The sequence below is a fragment of the Perkinsus marinus genome (genome assembly GCF_000006405.1).
Source record: "Perkinsus marinus ATCC 50983 genomic scaffold scf_1104296931854, whole genome shotgun sequence".
Lineage (NCBI taxonomy): Eukaryota > Perkinsozoa > Perkinsida > Perkinsidae > Perkinsus > Perkinsus marinus.
Window position 1 is genome coordinate 107,377 of NW_003215631.1, and position 13,663 is coordinate 121,039.

At 47.3% G+C, this 13,663-nt stretch overlaps 5 protein-coding genes across 5 annotated transcripts; 3 read left to right on the top strand and 2 right to left on the bottom strand.

Moving 5' to 3' along the window:
* Nucleotides 1–11: 11 nt before the first annotated feature.
* Nucleotides 12–1,300, bottom strand: Pmar_PMAR019867 (conserved hypothetical protein; the record flags this gene model as incomplete). The annotated part of the gene is made up of 6 exons (XM_002786143.1): nucleotides 12–308; nucleotides 353–463; nucleotides 632–706; nucleotides 752–830; nucleotides 878–928; nucleotides 1,224–1,300. The coding sequence occupies 6 exons, from the start codon at nucleotides 1,298–1,300 to the stop codon at nucleotides 63–65; spliced, it is 639 nt and encodes a 212-aa protein (XP_002786189.1). The 3' UTR covers nucleotides 12–62.
* A 1,723-nt stretch (nucleotides 1,301–3,023) lies between these two features.
* On the top strand, nucleotides 3,024–5,812 carry Pmar_PMAR019868 (Casein kinase I, putative; the record flags this gene model as incomplete). The annotated part of the gene is made up of 15 exons (XM_002786144.1): nucleotides 3,024–3,087; nucleotides 3,137–3,204; nucleotides 3,250–3,348; nucleotides 3,394–3,542; nucleotides 3,592–3,705; nucleotides 3,847–3,985; nucleotides 4,043–4,153; nucleotides 4,304–4,430; nucleotides 4,569–4,669; nucleotides 4,776–4,822; nucleotides 4,872–4,903; nucleotides 5,106–5,145; nucleotides 5,193–5,236; nucleotides 5,277–5,350; nucleotides 5,397–5,812. The coding sequence occupies 14 exons, from the start codon at nucleotides 3,024–3,026 to the stop codon at nucleotides 5,348–5,350; spliced, it is 1,209 nt and encodes a 402-aa protein (XP_002786190.1). The 3' UTR covers nucleotides 5,397–5,812.
* A 103-nt stretch (nucleotides 5,813–5,915) lies between these two features.
* Pmar_PMAR019869 (conserved hypothetical protein) lies at nucleotides 5,916–10,065 on the top strand (the record flags this gene model as incomplete). Its single annotated transcript, XM_002786145.1, has 10 exons — nucleotides 5,916–6,008; nucleotides 6,056–6,179; nucleotides 7,818–7,902; nucleotides 8,184–8,274; nucleotides 8,319–8,506; nucleotides 8,550–8,645; nucleotides 8,695–8,879; nucleotides 8,923–9,137; nucleotides 9,449–9,641; nucleotides 9,930–10,065. The coding sequence occupies 10 exons, from the start codon at nucleotides 5,916–5,918 to the stop codon at nucleotides 10,022–10,024; spliced, it is 1,365 nt and encodes a 454-aa protein (XP_002786191.1). The 3' UTR covers nucleotides 10,025–10,065.
* Nucleotides 10,066–10,521: 456 nt separating this feature from the next.
* On the top strand, nucleotides 10,522–11,083 carry Pmar_PMAR019870 (hypothetical protein; the record flags this gene model as incomplete). The annotated part of the gene is made up of 3 exons (XM_002786146.1): nucleotides 10,522–10,597; nucleotides 10,641–10,738; nucleotides 10,952–11,083. The coding sequence occupies 3 exons, from the start codon at nucleotides 10,522–10,524 to the stop codon at nucleotides 11,081–11,083; spliced, it is 306 nt and encodes a 101-aa protein (XP_002786192.1).
* A 1,073-nt stretch (nucleotides 11,084–12,156) lies between these two features.
* Pmar_PMAR019871 (hypothetical protein) lies at nucleotides 12,157–13,038 on the bottom strand (the record flags this gene model as incomplete). Its single annotated transcript, XM_002786147.1, has 3 exons — nucleotides 12,157–12,208; nucleotides 12,453–12,556; nucleotides 12,784–13,038. 3 exons carry the CDS (start codon nucleotides 13,036–13,038, stop codon nucleotides 12,157–12,159), a joined length of 411 nt encoding a protein of 136 aa, XP_002786193.1.
* Nucleotides 13,039–13,663: the final 625 nt, after the last annotated feature.

Below are 13,663 nucleotides of genomic sequence, written 5' to 3' on the forward strand. Positions count from 1 at the left end.
GGATTCTTGTTGCTGGTGAATCTCTGTTCTCTTTCACGAGATACTGGTGAATTGAAAATTTTTCACTGCTGCACGTGGTAAGGGAAAGTGACGGTGGTAGTTTCCGGATCAACTTCATTTCTGCCAGTGCTCTCCCCATCGTCATCGTCATTATAGTAATAGGAATTCCAGTACTTCGCCGCGCGCCACGCCGCGTCAGCGAGTGCCGAGATACCACGTGTTGCATCGGCCGTCTTAGCTGCTCCGAAAACCCAGTCAGGTACGTCTTTGACGCCCAGTCGGCGACAAAGCGCTGAGGAGAAATGGACCTAAGAACTCCACCTTAGCGTGCCACACTGCAAGAAATCCTTACACAATTCCTTTTTGTGATGTGGTATGTGTTGTGAATCCACTGAGGCCGCATTTCCTCGTAAATTATCCTGTGAACTTCGTCGTTGCTGTAGTTCGTCCAGCCCATGTCGATCTGAGATACATGAATCTGTATCCTGTTCATGTGGGTCACAGACATGAAATACGACGGCTTCGCATAACGTTGGCCATATTAATACCAATGCTATATGTTGGTTGAACGATATTGGATCATAGGAGCGTCGTATTCCGCAAGTGACCTGGGCTGACCCCAATGTCCTACCGTGGTTCTATACACGTAAGCCGAATCAGTCCTCGGTATCTGCGCGCTAACACCAGAAAGCTCGTTGTTGTCCGGCTGACAAGCGATTATCTTTTCCGCCATCGATCGTAAGCGGCCCACCTCGTTTGCATAGTACTGGAACACGTATTCCATTCCGTAGACCTCGACGCCAGTGTGGAAAGCACCGCAGTTGTAGTCCCTGAGAAAGGGGTGAACCGGAGCATGTATGACAATGAATATCTGTACTTCAGGGAAAACTCATCGGCCAACCATTTTGTGTTTTCCGATAGATCGTACCTGAGTTGAAACTGTTCTGCACAAGTTAGACTGTTATAACTTGGGATGTGAGTCAATACGGCTCTGGGAAATTCTCACTGTCTCGTATGAAGCCGCGGCCATACCTCTCTGTGTACACTGAGGATGTTTGCAACGGAATGACCAGTAGTTGAAATCGTTGTACTGTCAGTTTTTGGAGATACATCAGCGATGATTGTACGTATAAGGATGGATGAAAACGACAGGAGACACATTTCACCGTCTTTCCACCAAGGATTTTCTCCATTTCTGGTGAATTTTCCCCTCCCAGAACTACACGTGAAGGTAAACTTCGCAGCCACTTTTATCGGAACTCTCAGAAGCGTCGCTGCTGGACTCTGTGGCTGATGCCATTAATAGGAACAAACACCTTGGAGGAGCGCGTGAATACAGGACGGCAAGATACGAGAAGGCCAGAGTATTCGCCCTGACAGTTGCGGCGTTGATTAGCGATGTCAGATGGCGTCATGACTGAATAAATGAATATTAGGCCTCAGTATTACTCTCTTGAGAAGAAGTGAAGACAAACGCGAGTGATGGTCAATTATCGCCGACCAGGATACGATGATACGATGATACGATGCGGTTCGCACTGTCGCGGAGCATTTCTCGCTACGCCCTGAAGTGATAACGCACACCCGTTGCGTCATGGTGGTGATTTTTCATCGTACAGTGGGAGTTTACTATGATCTACCACCACTAGGTTTTTCCGGTGTGGGGGTCGTGCATGACTTTGCCTAACAGCTATTGAGTGAGGAGGAACAGGTACAGCACTGTAGTTACTAGCGTTTCGGATATCTAACCATGCTTTGGACGAGGCCTCTGGTCCTTCATGTGAAAGAGCTCATTTATTGTAAGTAGACCTCGACCCTAGTCTGCAGGAAGGAGGATAGTTGTGGAAATTTTCCTTTTCCGGAAGAAAATTTTGAATTTTCTTCCTCTTCATTGTATGAAGAATTTTTTCGCCAAATCTTTCAAGTTTCCAGTATTTCCTAGTCACAGTATTCTCGACTTCGAACTGCGAACTTTGGAGGTGTCGAGGACCGTCCCTCGGGTATAGATTAGTTTCCTATCGCACACGTGCTACTCTTGCTATGAGGTTACTTTCAACTCCTTAAGCTGCAGCTTGCGTTTCGACGACGACAACCACGCGATGGTTGTGGCAAGCAATTTACTTCGGTCTATCTAAGGGATGATCTGGATGATCCCAAGAGGCAAATCCTGTTCTAATTAGGTCTTTTCGGCGAATTGTTCCTCACTGAGCTGAAAGTAGGTATCAGTTCCGGAATCGCACTACTGAACCGACCAAGCTGGGTTGTCCGGAGCCAGTCGATCCGAGTTTCTATTACATAATCCACCGATAGTGCTGTCTTTAGTAGCGGCAATGATTATCTGTTCCGCGCAGCTCATCGGTTGTCCGAGACTTCGGTGCTTGTATATGTGGTTTCCGACAAATCTTTCTCCGCAGTGTTCGTATTCTTGACTAGATTCACGAATCTTGGATATGTGGCCCCTTCATCACGGAGATGCAGATTTTTTCCTAGGCGACCGAATTGACATTGATCGTTGTTTCTGATACGAAGGCTCATCATCGTTCAGTTGATGAGGTTAGTGGTGTCACGGCACGTTTCTATTGTTTCTTCAGGTGCCGCCTAGATTTCATGTCGACGGTCTATTTTACTCGGATGTAGGAGCAACGTTTTTCAGCTTGTCCCCCAACATCGCCAGCAATAAGAGGGATGTGGAGTGATCGCTGGGTGAATAACTCCGGACGGGGCGATCCAGTAAATTCATTATAAAACTCCGTGAAGTTATGCACAACATCGGGAATTACCCGCTCCGGCTATTCCGGTGATACAGAATTATCTCCACAGTGTAATTCGCATAGACCGGGTTCGCACAGTGCCGAATTGCTCTGTTGGGATCGTTATTCAAATAACATCGACTCTGCCGCGATTTCCCCGACCGGCCTTCCATGTGCAAGTTCATTTCGTCAACTGTCACTGTTGTATTCCTGTTGAGTTTGTGAGGATCCAGTCCGCGTAGCGGCGCGTTTTTTCATTAGTTGGAAGCAGCTATGCGTGGCTCTTCGCAGTCCCCGTTGCCGGCTGAGACCCGCGTTGGAGGGTTGTATGCGTTGGGTAATCTCCATCACGAATTTCGTAGTCGTGCCAAGTTTCGCGTTTTCAGGTCGAAAACTTGGCAGTGGATCCTTTGGAGAGATCTTCCTCGCTGTTAATGTTCAGACAGGAGAAGAGGTATTCATAGTACTCGTGTAAGTCCTTGTCGTAAACACATCTTAGGTCGCTGCGAAACTGGAGAGTGCGAAGTCGAAACATCCTCAGCTTCTATATGAAGCCAAGCTCCTCAAGCATCTACAGGGCGGTCCGGGAATCGCCAATGTACCATGGGATGGAATTTATCACTGGCAATTTCCCGTTTCACAGGTACATTACTGTGATGTTGAAGGAGAATACAACGTGTTGATAATGGATGTGCTTGGGCCTAGCTTGGAGGATTTATTCAATACTTGTAACAGAAAGTTTAGTCTGAAAACTGTCCTCATGCTGGGCGATCAAATGTTGCACAGGATCGAGTAATAGTATAATTTAGCGCGCGTGATAAGGGAAAAATACTGCTACCAGATACCTCCATTCGAAGAACTTCATTCATCGTGATATTAAGCCGGATAACTTTTTGATAGGACGGGGCAAGAAAGCAGGGACCGTCTTCTTGATTGATTTTGGATTAGCGAAGAAGTAGGCGATCTCTATCGAACGGCTGTACTTCAGTTCCGATGGTCCATTAGTGGTGGATCTAGGATTCTGTTAGCACCTATGTGGACCTATTCGCCGTTGCCCAAATATTTTCAATCATTACGTAAATGGTTATTTACTGAGGTACCGTGATCCGAAAACCCATCAGCATATCCCGTACAAAGAGAACAAGAATCTCACGGGAACGGCGAGGTACGCCAGTATAAATGCTCATCTGGGTATCGAACAATCAAGGAGAGACGATTTGGAGGCAATAGGATATGTAATGACGTCTGGCGGGATCGAACTTGTGCGGGGTAGAGGCATGGGGGTTTTGTAGGTCCTCATGTACTTCAATCGTGGCTCACTGCCGTGGCAAGGTATAAAGGCAAATACTAAGCAAGAGAAATATCACAAGATCATGGAAAAGAAAATGTCTACTCCGGTTGAAGTAATGGGGAGCTTGCGGATTGGGGAAAAGGGTCTTCGAGATTCTTCCCTGATTACTGGGAATGTCTACGCCATAGTATAGGTCGCTGCCTGCTCGGTTGTGACATAACGCTAGTTGAGCGATTGAACAGGAAGAGTTGACGTTGCTCAGGTGTTGACGAGAGGTTACCCTGCAGAGTTCGCGACATATCTGAACTATTGCAGAGCATTACGGTTTGAGGATAGACCGGACTATGCATATCTTCGGAGGTTGTTCAAGGATTTGTTCATGCGTGAAGGTAGTATACTTAACAGCGCGAGATCAGTTTTGTTTCTACTACCCGGTCATTTCGCCTGGTTCGTCGACCTTAGTCGTGGTAGTTTCCCTGTCTTCTGATGTGTTCGAACTTGTGCTTGTTGATATTCTTACCTGTCAGGATTCCAAAATGATGGAATGTTCGACTGGGCACAGTTGATCTACTCTGGGAACTCTCGAGGGATGGCCCACGGGCAGAGGATAATTAACCAGGATACCATGGTAGTTTCACTCGACTTGAAATTTCACTTTGACGCAATTACGTTTCCAGTGAGCTCGTTCTTGACAAATTTTTCCCTCAACTTCTACTATGACTTTCACTCCTCAGGCTGATAAGCGTCGTTCGGATCATCGATTGGCACAACCGCGTACAAGGTGAGCTCTCGACTCGTTCATCTCGATGTCTAGCTTCTCCTCATTTCAGAGAAGACGGCACTGGTATGGCATCGGCGGGGGGTAATAACTGGGAGCTCCAGAGGCACGCGATCAAACTTCGTTTAATATACATCAAGTTGTATCAACGTCAAGATATTCGCTATACATTCCATTTCTTTTCTACATCACAAGCGAGTGAAACAAATCTGCAGTCAGCTCGCGGTTCTGCTGTTTCTCACATCGGGATCGCTACTGGGTGCGTAAGTATTCGGTTTATTGTTAGATACAGGGCATCTTAATACGGATGGACGGCAAGCTGATCGGTAGTAGTCAAAATAGATGCTGTTGGATTTAAATTCTGCTTTTTCAGAATCGCGTTGGACCGAACTACTGGCGGGAATGCTCACAGTGGAGGTAATTTCATAGAGAAACGCAATTTTCGAATGCTCCCCAGGTCGCCGGCATAAGTCAAACTTCTTCGAGAAGTTGTTTGGTCCACTATGTGGTCGAAAGAACCAGAGCGACTAGGTGCGGCTCAACACGCCGAGATGCGATATGGGATAGTTCTTGTTAGATACGGCGATTGGCCCCATACTATCATTATTTTCATTGCCATTCCACGAAAGCGGAAATAGTATATTTCCAGCCGTATCAAAGTTGCCGACGCCTCTGTCACCAATATGAGTGAATCGACTACGACAGTCGTTGACTCGTCGTGGGTTCACTATTCACTGTTTTCGTGCCACATTTACGTGCGGGCTAGGAGTAGTTGTAGGATATAACCCGCTCCTCATGAGTAATTCTAGTAGTAATCGTCTGCAAATGGTCTATATGGCGTTGATATCGCTATCGTGTGGACTCCTGCATGGTCTGCCGCCCATCGTCGGGTATCTCCCTCATCGTTACCATTGTGAAGCTGCTGCGTATCGTGCACTATTGGCTTTGAAGATATGCAGGCTTATAGTATAGTATGCCTAATACTACTGCTTTTACACTTGGGAAGTTATTGCGCTGTATCAATACAACAACTGAACTGATTGTGTTACAGTGCGAACGCTTGTGCAACGCTTGTTAGATTTTCTGCGATGCCACTATGACAATCATCGTGGCTCTGGTTTTTCTTATCTTATCATCAGTGGTAGCCGAGTCGGGAGCTCATGGGGAATTGCGGAGAATGACGGAGAGAGTAATAATGGTTTCACTTCGTTAGCCAAGGTTACTTGGTTTTGTCAGCTAAGCTCTCCAGACGGCCGGGGGTTCACATTTTTCAGCATTGGGGATTGGGGCGATCAGGATACTACTCATGCTTCAGCGAACGCTGAGCAGATGAACTCAATCGTCGGGAAAAAAGTTAAAGGTGAGAGTAAAACAGTGGATATCAAACTCACGGGATTCGCTGACTTTGTCAGATCATCCCGTGATGTTTGTCGCCTCTCTCGGTGACAATTTTTATGAGGATGGAGTCACGGATAGGCAAGACGATCGATTCCAGCGTATATTTGAAGAAGCAAGTTCTAGTTGGTTTCGAGGTTGGTTGATAGTTTCGTCCCGATTCAGGTCTTCCAGCAGAGAACTCCTCTCAATTCGGTACCGTGGTACGTAACGTTGGGGAATCACGACTATCGAAAGAATCCTGATGCCCAGCTTTTACGGTATGGTTATAATTCTGGAGGTAATATTGAGTCGAGAAACACTCCGAAGATGTCGAAATTGGACGAACATGGTAGCGGTCGCTACTTGTACGACGATTTTGTTCGGGAAAAGAAACGAATATCAGCGTGCGCCCTTTCAAAAAATCTGTGCGTAACAGAAATCCTCCAACGATCGCTTCACATCAACGCTCATTGTTGAATCGGGTTATCGTGAACATACAGGTGCATGGAAAATGCCAGCATATTGGTATAGCGTTCGAGTGGACTTTGGTGAAGGAGAAGATACGGATAATTATGCGTTTTTTGTGTTCTTTGACTCTTGGCGATTCACCACGGATGAGAAACAACTCAGCTGGTTGCGAGGGTGAGTTCCATCTTCGTTATGCATTTTTGGAACGACCACTTTGAGATCTACCATAACCGAGACTCTCTGCCTCAGAACGCTGCTGTCGAGTGAAGCTCAGAACGCTACCTGGCTAGTTGCCGTGTCGCACGTTCCTGCTTATAGCATTGGTAATCATGGAAAAAATCAAACTGTTATTGGTAATACGAAATGCTGGCGCGAATGTGGCGGGACAATCGTGTTAGATAATATACTCCCGCTATTGGAAAAGGCGAAAGTCGACGCGTACCTATCCGGTCATGATCATGATATGCAAGTGAGAATGCGCTCGGTCGGTCCCCGTTTTGCTGATGTACACATGGTTGCTAGTCTGTTGTTGAACAATGATCTTCCAGTGAATCGTGAATCTAGCGCAGTGATTCCAGTCGTCAGGTTCTCACCAGTAACGGAGGGGCTCCGGAGAGCGGCAACTCGGTCGTTCAGATCATTAGTGGTGCGGGGAGTCGACAGGAACCAGTCGGCAAGAGTACGTATGGGTCGTAACTCTGAGGAGTTTCGCATCATCTCTATAGTCGAAATTCGACGTGATCGTTCAACATACAAGCTAATTCTTCCCGTATGTATCAGATCCGGACGCTAAACGTTCTAAATGGTCGAGGGGTATGGTGAATGGTTTCACTGAGCATACCATGGACAACAGCACTTTCGTCACACGATTCGTCAATGGCGAGGACGGAACGACCCTTCACACTGTGGTAGGTTTCTTTGGTGGTCGATCCCGGCTGATTTCTACGTCACTTAGGTTTTAACTCCTCGCCAGGATCGAAGAGCCGTCGGAGTGAAAGAACAGTCGTTGGGTTTCGTGGCGCTTGGTGACTGGGGAGACGTCACTGGAGGACTTCCTGCTACTGCTAAAGCGGTAAATAGAAGCTTTTTGGTGAGGCATTAGAACGAACTTCGTCGCAGGTCAAATCAACTTTGCTTACTCGACCATGGTTAGGAGCAACGCAGTTCATAGCATTAATAGGGGATAACTTTTACGAGAACGGTGTATCGAATTGGGACGATCCACAATTCGAGAATACGTAAGTTTCCTGATGATGACGAAGTAACGTTCAACGTTCGTCGATCTCCCGAACCGCTACTGGAGCTGTCATAAGTACGATGCAATGATAAAATGGCGTCTCTATTGGCGTCTCTATTGGCGTCTCTATCACTCCTAGTAATCTCATTGCTTTGCTCTTGGAATAACGCCCTAACTCGAAGTTATCAGTGCTAGTAACTTTTTCGCCTCAGTGTGAAATAATCGGCCTTGAAGATCCGGCTTGTGCATATACATGTGCGATTTTTTGTACGTATTTTGCAGGTTAGAGTCTCAAATGAATTTCGGTTATGACCTTCCGTGGTACGCCGTCCTTGGTAATCATGATTATCGACAAGACGCTCTAGCGCAAGTTGTAGGAGCCTCACTGCTGGCGTGACCATCAGGGCCAGGCTTCAGATTCGCACTCGAATCAATCCGAGTGCCCGATGGCAGATGCCAGCACGCTACTTCAGTCCCCCCGTTTTCCACCGTGGCCTTCTCGTCTCGGTATGCGCGGTGTTCATCGACACGCAGGATCTCTACCAGGACGGGCAGCTAAGATTCTTACGTGGCCGTCTCGCTTCACAAGAGTGTCAGGAGGCAACGTAAGATGCCACTTCGATGTGGATCACTGTATTTACTGTGTAGGTATATCGTGGTCTTCGGTCATCACCCAGTTTATAGCGTTGGCTGGCATGGTGATAACGACAATATGATTCGAGATGTTCTACCTCTGCTCAAACGGTAAAGTTGGTCCAGGTCTTTTTTCGACCGGCAACAAGCCGTGGTTTAGGTATTCAGTTGATATGTACGTCGCGGGGCATGATCACGATTTGCAGTGGCTGCAGGAAGAATCGCTTTCGTTCGTGGTATCGGGAGCTTCGTCGAAGAAACGCCAGACGAACTACAAACCTGATGAGAAGCAACTCGTTTGGTCTCAAGGAAACGTTCATGGCTTCACGCGTCATCTTGCGACGAGTAATTCCGCGAATTATGGAGTCCCTGGGAGCTGTGCATGCAGGTTCAAACCTTGTCACGGAGTTCATCGATTCTGATAGCGGTGCTGTTCTCAAGTCGTTTTCCATACCGGCACGAAGTCAACCTCGCTCCTCGAGCTGTCTACACTGCGAAAGCCCCTTCCTGAAACAGGAGGACTTGGCTGGCGTCATCAAAGCTTCTCTCAGTCCGAGAATGCCCAACATGAACGTCAGTATTTACATTGTCATTGCTATTGTGGTAAGCTACCCTAGTGGGGAGAGGAAGCAATAGATTACCCGATAGTATTTGAAATAATCTTTGTCGTTATATTATCAGGCAAGGTGCCTCTTCTTTCGTGGAGGCTTCTATTATAGTAGTTCTATGATAAAAGTGTCTGCATGACGTTCTCTGATCCTCTATTCTCCTGATCGTGGTTTGGGATGAATTATCTGTTCACGTGGAATTGATTCACTCGAGTTTAAAAATTACTCTATCGATTTCACTACTAAACGAGCGGAGTTTTCATAGTACTCATGGTGTGGTATGGTTTCTAAATTTTTCTCTTGTAGTTACTCAGCTGTGGTTGTGGCGCGCTCCTCGCTAAACGTTGTTGCTCGAGCGAACCTGTCCGTGATGCGTCGCCGGTCGCGGTAGTCGATCACGGTCCTTCTCGTGGCACAGCCTCCAGCACAGCTTCCTCGGGATGGAGGATATTCCCTAGCAGGCGTGTGAAACGGAGCAAATCTGAAATGCCAGATGAACGTGAGCGGAATGCCTATCAAAAAGTCAACTTTACATTGAGTTCTGTGTTTTACATGACTACATGTCAAATTGGGCGTGATCCCCTGTGTGGCTCGTTCGTAGTTTGAATTCGTATTTCGTCTTATGGATTCTGTTGTTATACGTGTACGATGTACATGCTAGCTCTTATTATTAGTTTCGATAATATCGCTACTCGTATTTGCAATATTGTAATACCAATCAAGTCTTTGGTGGCGTCGAAAAACAATCTCGCCACCGATGAGATTCAACTCGATATATCTTTGCAAGGTACTCCCTCGAGCGATATTGGTCGAGCTATGTATCCCACCTCCGGAGCGAGAGATATTGAGATGGGCGGGGCCAACGTGGGTCCGGCGGAGTGAGAGTTCAACCACTTCCTTATACTGTATAATCTGCAACAGCCGTAGAATTTCATAAACATCACTATCACGTATGTTGCTCATATTGTGTTAAGTCTGTGCCAACTGGTAGTGCTGACGGTGTCAGCGGTGATGCTCTGTTAATTGAAATTGTCAGGGTGTATACGCATGTGCCCATGGACATATTAGGGAGAATCGTATTCTACCGGCATTTTGGTGACAGTGTGGATGCGAGGAGTGGAGACATACTTCTGATAACAGGAGAGCCGTGTTTCAACACGATGAGTTCCAAGCTGACACACAATCTCTGAATGTATTACGCAATCAATAATGGTGGAGCCGAAACCCAGAATGTGGTTTATTACAACAGCGCTCATTGAGCCTTCGGGGAAAGAAGGTTGAAGTTCCCTCCTTGGAATGTAGTGCATTTAGAAATGCTTCTCCGAACGAAGCACTGGGGACAAGTACCGTCACGTAGCATCCTACCCACGTTCGGCGAGATGAGAGGGTTCTCCAATCTCACTCGAAAGCAGCTGCGGAAACAGCAGAAGCTCGGACTAGATAAACCTATTGGGCGTAAGTGAGTGTGGGTGGCGTAAAAAAAGAAATTTGATCGCAGAGGAGACGAAATTGGTGGAGTCCGATTGGAAAGATGCATGGACTGAGAACTTGCCGAAGTGGGCACAGAAAAGGAAGGATTATGTTGATAGGATCCGGGTAGGCTGTCTCTGCTGGTAGTCGCCTTATGCGACCCTGGAGTAGATACCGACGTCGTGGAAGTGGTGGGGCGTACTGAGTCTAACTCCGTTACTTTGCGCGGTAAGTGTCGGAAAATGCATAGTTAAAAATGCCGTGGTTCGTTTGTTTCCGACGACGAGTCTACGACGTCTCAACTGTGGAGAGGGTAGAAGTTTCATCTCATCTTTTCAGGCCTTTGCGGTACACATGATACCTGTTTTGACAGAGGATTCGAGCAAGACTCGAACGAAGACTGGACGATATTGGATGCAAGACAAAAGCGACGACGAAAGCAAGCGGGGTAGATTCCATTTGGTGGATTAATCGTTTCCTGGCAGTTGCTCGGCACGTCTTATCTTCCTGTGTTCACTACACCTCGTGTCTACTAGTTGCAGCTGGAGCTCCTCACTGGGGCCTCGAGGCGGCTCGATATGCGATTCCATTGCGGAATACAGAGTGGGGCCAGCATACGACTCCTGGCCAAGTATCCAATCAGATACAATATGCTTTACGGCGTGTTTCGCTTCGGGCTCCCCGCCGTCCCGATGGCTTTAGCGGTAGTGACCAGCCGAATGGCCACTGGTAGGATTACCACGTGTTTCGTGGAGTAACTCTATATAGTTCGGCGTAGGAATGTCAGGGATGAGCTTGAATTGTATCTGCCCAACGTTTGGTCCCTAAACTCTTCAGCTCCAATACTAATTTCGTACTGATAATTTTTCACTCTTACGCAACTGTCCTGCCCTATGTCGTGTTCGAATCTGATGTGTGCAATGTTCAGATCTTCCTCGAGAGGCACTGACACATCTCATGCTTGGATTCCTCGGAGTGGGAATTTTCGACTGTTGCGCGCGAGTGTTCAGTATAGTTCCGCGGTGAGATTATTCTCTTCGTGAATGATGTCACTTGGCTCGTCTCAGGTGGTGGTTGTGGTTTCGGTTGCCTTACACAGCGGCAGTCATGTCTGGAATAGGGATCTTATTATTGTCGGAGCGTAACTTGCTCGTAGGCAAAGATTCCCAACTTGAGTTTTGAGCTGGATCGCATGTTTCTGTATAACGGGCGCTTTCGTTCCATCGAGTATAGACTGTATCGATACCAGACGGACAAATATTGAATCCCGGGTCTATGTGAAAAACCGTCGACATCAGCACCCGGGTTGAGCATCGAGTCATCAATGAGACAAGAACATCCGATGCTCTATCGATGTTTACGAAAATCAAAGCCACGACTGTGAAAAAATATTTTGTTATACTACAAGGTAGATGATTGAATGATTGAATTTTGGTTAACGGTTCCAAACCCGTATCTCGCATTGAGTTGTACGACGAGGCGACGGCTCGACCCGAGGCACTTCAGATAGTTCGTCTAAAGCAAAGACTCAACTTCAACGGACTTCATGCACTGCGACCGAAGAACATATTCTCCATGTCCATGAGAATTTCCAAACTTAGAACACAATCATGTTTAAAGCAGAGAGAAACCCACACAACACCCCTAAAATAGACTCTGACAGAGCGGACAGGTCGTCTTCTGACTTGTTCTGAACCACCGGTAGATACAATCACTATGGAACTTATTCTTGCATGTTCTGCACTGCTTGTTCGGTAGACTATTGCTGTCGATACTCACAATACTATAACAGATTACGCAGGGTTCAACACCATCGAATATTCTCTCGACATTGGCCGACCAGATCCTCAAAGCCGGCGCCATGCCTGCTCTGGTCATCTCACGGAGCACTGCTAATGCTAGCTTTTGGTTGCGCGAGGATGGTACTCCTGGTATCGGGGATACCTAATCAAAACTGGATTTACAAACATCACCACTTTATTGGATTCCTCCCCCCCCCGCTTGATCAAATACTCACACAGTATTCCATAAAATAGGGCAGAACAGTTCTAGAATTGGGGGAATACATTTAAGAGGCCGACATAAGATAGCCATCGCCCAACATAACAATAGCACTCATGGCACAGTTACGAGAGGCCTCATTACCAACAAGTTAGTTCGAGAGCTCTCACCTGAACTTTTGCCTTAGCCATCGGCCAATCCGAAGGTAAGGTGATCCTCACTTCAGTCTTCAAACCATCAGCAGCTTCTCTCCGGGCCAGAAGCTCTCTTGTCGATGCCGTGTATTGCGCCATTACACCATCCACATTCCGACTCTCCTCGGTCTCAACCTCAATCAACACTGGTGAAATCACTCGTCCAACTTGCGGTAGCAACCATCTACCCGCCGCTTCATCCAGAGGCTCGAAACCTCTCATGCAGAGCATCGTGAGCACTCGCCAACCCAGTAACTCGGAGTTTATCAAGTCCAGTTGAAGGAGCGCTCGCCCGACAATAGTAGAATCGTCAATTGGATGCTCCCTAATCATCGAAATTACTTCAGCGTAGACACTCCTCGTGTCCACTTCCTCGAGGACTGCAGGATCGACATGCAGCGCCCATAGCCATAACTCGAGGCTTCCGCGCTGCAAGAGCTCGCGAGTTTGACGATTCACATCTATCTCGCCTGACTTCATGCACATAAACGCGTACAGCCACAATCGACCAACGGTCTAGGGTGATCAATCGGTGAATCTAAAATCGTCAGGATCCACTCGGGTGTGGCTCTGGTCGCTAGTTGAGACAGTACGCGTTCTGGCACTCTAGAGACCGCTGATAGCCTGAGTGTCGCTTTCTCCAATAGATCCTCATAGCTGACGAACAAGTCTGCTGTATCATCATTCACCACTGTAATCTGTGCAACTTTTTCTCGGCCAATTGCTTCACCGTTTGCCTCTATTTTCCACAAGCACGCAACCCCTGCTTCATCATCGCCTTCTCGGATACTCGAAAACCTCTCAACAACACTGGGATCAATCTTGCCTCCTCCCAACGCTTCAATGACCTTCGCCG